The sequence below is a fragment of the Lytechinus variegatus genome, chromosome 2 (assembly GCF_018143015.1).
Source record: "Lytechinus variegatus isolate NC3 chromosome 2, Lvar_3.0, whole genome shotgun sequence".
In the NCBI taxonomy this organism is placed as follows: domain Eukaryota; kingdom Metazoa; phylum Echinodermata; class Echinoidea; order Temnopleuroida; family Toxopneustidae; genus Lytechinus; species Lytechinus variegatus.
This window is the reverse complement of record NC_054741.1, coordinates 81,928,611-81,937,597: the sequence shown is the minus strand read 5'-3', so window position 1 is coordinate 81,937,597 and position 8,987 is coordinate 81,928,611. Positions and strand designations below refer to the sequence as shown.

Genomic DNA, 8,987 nt, shown 5'->3' with positions numbered 1-8,987 from the left:
AAAAAACATGGCACCGATACAAATTAAAGGACAAGTCAACCCCAACAAAAAGTTGCTTTGAATCAAGAGAGAAAAATCCAACAAGCATAACACTGAAAATTTCATCAAAATCGGATGTAAAACAAGAAAGTTATGAAATTTTTTAAGTTTCGCTTAATTTCACAAAATATGTATACTAGTATAAATTATGCACATTCCGGTCGGTATGCAAATGGGGGAACTGATGACATCACTCACTCACTATTTATGTTGTATTTTATTATATGAAATATACAAATCTTTATCCTCATAGTCCGGTAAAATTGTTTAACATTTTGTAGATCAGTCAAGTTGATCCTTATTATTGTCAAATCTGTAAAAAATTCAAATATTGTATAATTCAAACAATAAAAAACAAAAGAAATATATATGAGCTAACACTCAGTGGCAGATCGTGACCCGGAGGAGACAAAGCATTGGAGGGGCACAGCATTGTTTACAAAGAATATTGCCCCTCCAATCATTTGTCTCCTTCGGGTCATCACGGTCCGCTACTGATGTGACTAAATATTGCATATAACTATTTTGTGAAAAATAAACGGAATTTCAAAATGTCATAACTTTCTTATTTTACATCCGATTTTGATGAAATTTTCAGCATTATGCTTGTCTGATTTTCCTCTATTGATACAATTCAACATTTTTCTGGGTGTCTTGGCCTTCAAGCTCGCGCTTCGCACTCGCATTCTTCGATGTATCATGAAGTTCATGAGTCACTATAAACGCAGTCCTTAACAGGTTCCTTTTCTGGTGAGTATATTTCAGCTCGCACTTCGCACTCGTGTTAATTCTTCAGGTAGATGCACATCTTATTAATCATTACAAAAACTGCTCAGAATTGTTTTATTTTCATTTCTTATTGAAATGTCCAAAAGTTTGAGCTTGCGGTTCACGCTCGCAATATACACCTCCCAAGCTTTTAATTGACAAAAAAAAATCCAAACTGCTTGCTCGTTACACTCTCTCGCGAAAAATAAAGCATACATATCTTAACATAATCAGAAATCACTTCAAACAGAATTTACTCTACTTTGCTCCGCCTTCCTTCTTTTTGCTTCCCCATCCTCATATAACAATTGAACAGCAACGCTGTGTCCCCCCACCACGCTTCCCTTTCAGTTTTCCCTGCTTCGCCACCGATAATTTCATTTTTCGGATTAACGAACGTTCTGAATTAAAAACCTTATTTACTTTTCGAATTAACAAACCTTCGAACAACGAACTTTATTTCGTTTTCGGATAATCCAACCTTTATTCGGAATAACGAAACCTTAAAGTGTTTTCGGAATAACGAACCTTATTTCGTTTTCGGGATAACGAACCTTATTTCGTTTTCGGACTGACGAACCTTTGGAATAATGCCACAAATATTCTAATGAATGAACCTTTTTTCATTTTCGGATTAATAAACATCGAAGTATACTGAGGCAATCATTTACCATGGGCGTAACAGGGGTCGGTGGCCAGGGGAGGGGGGGGGGGGTGCGGGGGGCAAGAGCCAAAAAATTTCCCGAGACAAAAGTGCAATGAGGCTTTCTTTTGGGGGGGCCAGATAATAGCGTATTGGACAGAATCTTTTTTAAAAGTTGTGAGAGAGCGAAGCGAGCTAGGCGAGCAAAAATCCAAATTTGGGGTAGATTTTGACATAATATTCAGAAAATAATATCAAATTTCACCCTTCTCTCTCTCTCTCTCTTTTTTTTTTTGATCTGTTTGCAACTGTGAACAGGATTGTGCTCGAGGGGCAAAGTAGGCACATGTGCATGCCAAAAAGCTGATTAACATATCCCCCGAGCGAGAAATAAAATAACGTTTTCATGAAAACATTTCTTACACTTTATTCATTAAAAAACATATCTTACACTTTTTCTTTTTTTTTTTGTTCTTGGTTGTAGAACTTTTAGGGGCCATGGCCCAACCATTCCATCTGTACGCCAGTGCTATATGCGGGATGGGTCCGGGGCGGAGACCTCTTGTTATCAATATAAAGCCATTTTAAACCTTACAGATTGCTGCTATCAAATCACTGGTATAAATAGCTATTGCACAACATTAATTCAACGCATTTGCGTAATGAACCAAACATTTTGAGGGGACACAACATGGAAATGTAAGAAAGTCGCCAGAGAGCGAAGCGAGCTCGAAAAAACAGCATTTATTTGAATTAAAATTCAAATAATGTGACAAAATGTCCATCCGATTCAGCAAATAACATATTTTATAAACGTTGCCTCCTATATTTTCTTTTATTTCCCCTTGGGTGTGGAACTCCCCCCCCCCTCCCATACACGGGGCGTTATAAAAGTTTGAAGGTTACAGATGAAGAGCTCCTACTACATGGGGTCTGGGGCATCGGCCTCGGGTAGCTTTGGAGATTTAGCCAAAGTAATGATTGCGACCGTTATTCGGGCCGTTATTGCATAAAATTTAGCAAGCTATTAACACAATTTTGTATGCTGTAGGCCCTATACACCTTTCTTCCCGTTCTTTATTTTCAATCATCGGCAGCCCGGTCGTATTATTAAATTCTTTCTTTCTTTTTTCTTGTCCCTTTTCTTTGTTTTGCAATTCAGCTTTTGGCTCTGAATTCATTTTCTCGCTTCAGTGTTTGCCATTTTGTCAAATTTTAATTCATTTCAATTAAGGCTTAATCATGCTATGTATTCCTTCCTTTTCCCGCTTTCCTCCAGCGTTTTTCCATTTTATAAATATGTTTTTTCTTTGTTTTCTTTTCTTTTTTCCCTTTTGCTTTCCTTCTTCCTCCTTTCCTCTTTTTTCCCCTTTCTTGTCCCTTTCCCTTTCTTTCCCCCTCCCTTTTCTCCTTTTCCCGTTTCTCCCGGTGAAATCTGCCAGGGGGATCTGGTCCGGGATCTGGTACGGAGTCTGCCCCTCGCCCGGCCTGTTACGCCACTGCAATTTACGTGTTTCGGAATTACGAACCTTCGGATTAACCTTCAGAATAACGAATCTTCGAAATTACGAAGTACAACTACCTGATTTACCCCTATATAAGTTAGATTTTTATAAGTAAAATTAATGTCCCCATGATCGACCATGCAAAGTTGAGTTTGGCTCTTTGCGCAACTCTGCAAAGAGACTGCAAAGTGTTGCTGCCCTCTACTTTCGTTGCAACAGTCTTTTTCGTTCAACATGGCTCCCAAGTCAAGAACAGAGGGTAGTTATCGACGGTTTTTATATGATAATACTGAATGACATAGGAATTTTCATTACATAATACCAATGTCATAACATACTCTATTAATTACAGATTATGTTCTAACATTCTGTATAAAACTTTGTTGTTTTAATTAAGTAATATTTCACCCATGATAATGAGTCGTCAAAGGCAGAGTGAGCCCAGTTCAGACGAACGTGTCGTGATCCATGTGTGCTAGCATAGCTCGCTGTGCAGTGCAGTGGTGTGTGCTGCATGCTGTAGGTGTAGTGAACTGAAAATGAAGGGTCCACTGCACGTGTGTTCAGTTCTGCAGTGTGGTCTCGCACAGGCGGATTTGCTTGATCGGTTGGACATGTATATGAGCCCATTCCTGATAACCTCAGCAAGAAGTTAAGAACCCCATTTAACATGTCCATTCATGGTGGCAAACATCTATTTATTGACTAAATAAAAAAGTCACATTTGGAATTTTAATCAAAATATTCACCTGGTTTAATATGACGTCTATGTTGATTATTAATTGCCATGAATATTTGATGAGTGAGGCGATATTGATTGAACTTGAAGTTGAGTGAGATGTCTCAATCTCGCTGTCTCTGTGATATGTAGACTAAACTGAGTGATTGTGCAATTGTGTTATAGATAAGTAACCAACTGGCCTTGTATTACAGAACAAGCGCATTTTGGTTATGCATCAGAAAATAATTTAAATTTATAACTAATTTGCAGCATCCCCAGTAAAAAACTTCCGGGGGGGGGGCAGTCAAATTATATATTGTACACATGCAGGTTTTTTCAGTTTTGGACGCAGGCCGCACGTGCATTCGTTAAGGGTATCAAAAACACCGATTTTCAAAGAAAAAGGTGGTTTTGAAAGACTGGTCAACGGTCAATCACAGGGTCAATCGTATTTAGGGTACCGGTATGTTTATTTTTCCGAAGCTAGACTAGCCAAACGTGTTTAAGGGTATTTTTTCCCCCAAGCTTTTTACGTGGGGTGATATAGGCAACAACTTGTTAAAGGGCCAAAATGTGTAAATAAAGCCCGCAAAAAAAAATTGGTCACGCATGTGTTTAGCAATACTTTTCACAAAATATTGTGTCTGAAATGATTGAATGAATGAAGTGTCCAGTAGTAAGACCCTTTGAGTCTGACATGTCTGCATCCCTAAAAATTATCTTAAAGATTAAATATTAATTTCTATTCAATTCCACAAATAGTGTCAGTTGATTATATTCCTTGTTTAATATTATGAGTAAGTCTGCCAAAAATTTCTTATAAAAATCTGAGAGAAATATATGTTCCATGATTTTCTTCGATAAACCACCAGTCATTTTTAGATTGCATGAAAATGTGGTGCCCTATGTCTGCAAACTCTTTTGCTTTGCTCACAATTCAGATATTTTTTTTTTGTTTATAGTACCGGGTATTACATGATTATGAAATGTACTTTGATGATTGTAGAATATGAACATATCAATAAATAAATTAGTAAATATATGTTTATGTATTGCAGCAGGTGCTAGTTGGTCATTTCAGGTCATCTTTTAGTAGAATTGTGCAGATACCTATTAGATTTGCCGACTTAGGCACCTTACCTACAGAGTACAGACCACCTTTTTCTGCATCATCTAATGTTAGACTGAAAAGCTTCAGTCTCTGTTTCATCGGTTGACCTCAAATAGAGTCGCGGAAAAGACAACTGCAGCCTTGTTGGAATACCCCCATGCCCCAAAATTAATTATTCAATTTTTCCCTGAAAGGGGGATCCAAACATGTGAGAAAAATAAGTGAAACAAAGCGGTGAAAGTTGAAAGTTTTATGGCTGTTTTAAATTGAGATCCCTAAGACTTCTTTCCGATAGGCCATGTACTTAATTATCAAGGATTGATACGTCTGTTCTCATTTAAGTCTTTTATTATAAAGGACTTAAATGAGAACGGAAGTGTTATAATTATACATTACCTAATTGATTTATTAATTTTTTTTGTAATTTCTCCCGCAGCTCAGCGCAAGGCTGGCAAGAAGGGCCCAGCTCAGCGAGAATCTGCTGCTAAGGTTGAGGCCCGAGCTGAGGCCAAGGCAAAGGCCAAGGCTAAACAAGATGCACTCAAGGTAATTTGGCTTCTTTCAAGGGTCAGATATAAAAGAATGATTCAAATTAATATTTGTTGTACTTTCCCTTTCAGATTTGTGTGGAAAGAGGGTTCAGAGTTGTAGCCTGTCTAAAGCTTTGATAATGGGTCAGTTTTGTGAGTTATATAATCAGTTACCACCTACCATTCCAATGAGGCCTTAAAGTCATTAAGGGTTTTTTTTATAGACATGAAAAAACTGGGTATTATGTTTAACCTTTGTGCAATAGAGGGAAAAATGATGCACCTTAAGATAACCAAAGTTTTTCCAACATACTGTTTTTAAAGTGAATTTAGAATGTATATTTAACTAATAATTATAATGAAAATAAAGTGGATATATGTTCAGATTTCCATCCAAAAATACAATTGCATTTTCAAGTCTATGTAGATCTAACATCCACCACACACTAATTTGAGCATGTTGGGGCAAAGCAACATGGTTTGTATCATTTTGCCCACATGTCCTGTCATGTAAATGTGGATAAGTTGAATTGCATGTCAATATTTCCCAATTTTGTGACAGTTGGTGAACATATTGATTAAGTTACCCAAATAGCAAAAGAAAAAATCAGCCAAAACATCACTTGAAATAAATTGTTTTATGCAGCAGCCATCTTAGAATGTGACATCTCAATCATTTGATCAAATTTTTATGAGAGGATGTAAGTAGGACAATGCAAACCATTTAGCTTTGTCCCCACATACTTTGTCTCAAGGCCTAATTAAATTTAACGAAAGTGTAGTGGTCATTGACTTTTGATAATATACACTTCAAATGTGACATTGTTTTAGGCTTTACCCTTTAGAATTCGAATGTAACGCAAAGTGTTTATCTGGGGTTTATCCGAGTGCTCCACTAAGTTACATGTTGTGTGCTCCACTTACAATATTACACACCTCTTTCCTATTCAAAGACCAAGAAAGCTGCCCTTCGTGGAACCCATGCTACTCGCAAGAGGAAAATTCGCACCAAGGTGACATTCCGTCGTCCCAAGACCTTCAAGGCTCCTCGCCAACCCAAGTACCCAAGAAAGAGTATTCCCAGGAGACCAAGGTAACAACTTCTCATTGAAATTGTCAATGAAATTCTTTATTCAGGAGGGGAAAGAGAAAAGGGGTAATGTAGGAAAGGAAAAGAAAAACTAGAAGTGCAATTGTATATGAATGTTATTACAAAAATGCACTCAGACATGCCCATATTTGGGGCCACGCCCACCCAGAAAAGATTTTTGGGCAGCACCACAGTTTTTGGCCAATTTTAATAAAAATGGTACCAAAAATGCTCAGGAGATGATACTGCATCAGGTGAGCTGCTGCCCTACGGGAATTGAAACATCGGCCTTTAAAGACCCCTGTATAGCCCACTTGTATTAGAAAAGTGAACTCGCTGACTCTATCATGATATGATCCGTCATTAGAAATTGAAACAAAATACAAATGTTTTACATCAAGGTCTAAATTCATATTAATATTGGTCATATGCAAGTTATCATTAAAATATTATGATTAAATAATGTTCTTTGGTCATGATATTAATATTGTTCATGAAAGCAAGGTTTATTTTATGTTGATCGCGTCATAATTTTCTGGTTTGCGCGCACATGCGATTGATAACGAATTCCAAGTAATCAAGTAAATCAAGTAAATTAGCAGTTTAGATAGACATTACTGTTTATTTTGATGATTGTGTGTACCAAACGAAATGGCCATATTTCTTCGCACTGTTATTTTTTTTTCGATGCACCGATTTTGCAAAATCTGCACCGGCGCTCGATGACATCGATATAACACTGATTTTAAAATCGATTTGACTCAGGCTTACTTCTGAGTGATATTTCTGCTTAAAGAATATGTTCTTTCAAAATAAGCTCATTGACTATTTGTTTTCATTATTTTCTTTCATTTTTTAGACTTGACCAGTACAGCACGATCAAGTTTCCCCTGACGACAGAAAGCGCCATGAAGAAGATTGAGGAGAACAACACCTTGGTCTTTATCGTTGCCCTGAAGGCAAACAAATTCACCATCAAGACCGCCGTAAAGAAGCTCTACGACATTGATGTGGCAAAGGTCAACACACTCATCAGGCCAGATGGACAGAAGAAGGCCTACGTCAGGCTAGCTCCAGACTATGATGCCTTGGATGTCGCCAACAAGGTGAGTAACAATCAAAGGTAAACATACTGTATATTCTAGCTGCTGTAACTAATAACTCTGTAGTGAAACCAACAAGATGGCCATCTAAGTGTTTTATGTAGTGTAAGTAAAAGAAAAATCATGTGCCATATGATTCTGGTCTTTTTTCCAAGTAACAATGATTCACTTGCCTAGATGTGCTTATCTCAGTATTCATTGTACTGTTTTCCTTTCCAGGGTAAAATATATTGTTTCACATACTGGTTTACGACTTCACATAGTCTACATGTAGTGTTATTTATCTCAAAATTTACTAGATCAAAAGCTATGATAAAGTAACCTACCATGGATTTTGAAAACTTCTCTTGACAATATTGCTTATTGTCACTAATCTTAAAGCACACATGTGGGGGGGCATAATTGTCGTTTACACAGTGTTATATATTCTGTTGTATTATATGGGTATTAATTTGTTGGGGGGGTGGTTAGATGTTAAGTTTCAACTCTCTTCTGTGTTAGAAAGCATGAAAGAAATGCACCATTGACTATGTTTTTTTATATTTTATGCTTCATTTTTCAGATTGGTATTATCTAAACAGCCAGACCAGCCTCAGGTTTGTGATGGGAGACAGTAGCATTACGATCATTGGCACTGTTAACATAATAAACAGTGTAAATAGGTAACAAAACAATTGGCATTGATTTGTGTTTTGATTTATTGTCCTGTTACTTCATAGATTCTCTAAATTGTTATTTCTAACTGGTTTGTGCATCATATTCATAGCATTTATAGCATTTGCTTCCCTAAGATCACAAACCTAATGTTTGTCTGCATTGGGAGGATGCACAAAGCATGAAGAAATAGATGATGATGATGATGATAATTGATGATGATATTAATGGTGTACAATGTATTGTACAACATACTGGATTATATGTACAACAAATATAAAATTATCCTGAGTGCAGGTTTATTTCACCAAGGCCAAAGGCAGAGGTCAAATAGGCCTGCATGAGGGATAATTTTATATTTAGAATTCATATATTCCAGTTATATTGTATGATAGAACCTTCACTATTTATTATAGGAAATTGTACAACGCCTACTTGGCTTGTACGCAAGCAAATGGGAGGCCAAATGTCAAACATGCGTACCGTTGCACACATGCCATCCAAAATGTACCTTGCATGGGGCAGGAAAAGGTGACCTTACTAAAAAAAAAAAAGATTTAACGGCATGCGTTTATAAATGCAGACGCGCAGGGCTTACTGGCTAAATGCGCATTGCCATCAATCAATATTTCCCCAATTTAACACAGGTTTTACCCTCCAAAAATCGAAATTCATATTGTACATCTACTACATCAGTACTATATAGCTTTTGAAGGGAGGTCACATGGTACCAATCCAGCTAATCACAGCTCGTATTTTAATACCACTATTTACTATAAATTAATATGTGATGGTGTAAATGATGATGATTAGTTGTGATGAT

The 8,987-nt window shown here is 36.9% G+C and overlaps 1 protein-coding gene across 1 annotated transcript; it reads left to right on the top strand.

Moving 5' to 3' along the window:
* The first annotated feature begins 3,105 nt into the window (after window positions 1-3,105).
* On the top strand, window positions 3,106-8,169 carry LOC121409255 (60S ribosomal protein L23a-like). The gene is made up of 5 exons (XM_041601131.1): window positions 3,106-3,214; window positions 5,224-5,333; window positions 6,271-6,410; window positions 7,267-7,513; window positions 8,073-8,169. The coding sequence occupies exons 1-5, from the start codon at window positions 3,190-3,192 to the stop codon at window positions 8,085-8,087; spliced, it is 537 nt and encodes a 178-aa protein (XP_041457065.1). The 5' UTR covers window positions 3,106-3,189; the 3' UTR covers window positions 8,088-8,169.
* Window positions 8,170-8,987: the final 818 nt, after the last annotated feature.

Excerpts from the sequence above, each read along its gene's own strand:
- LOC121409255 (XM_041601131.1), top strand. The coding sequence starts at position 3,190 with ATGGCTCCCAAGTCAAGAACAGAGG. Across the intron at positions 3,215-5,223 it reads TCCCAAGTCAAGAACAGAGG|CTCAGCGCAAGGCTGGCAAG; the intron begins GTAGTTATCGAC and ends TTTCTCCCGCAG. Across the intron at positions 6,411-7,266 it reads AGTATTCCCAGGAGACCAAG|ACTTGACCAGTACAGCACGA; the intron begins GTAACAACTTCT and ends TTCATTTTTTAG.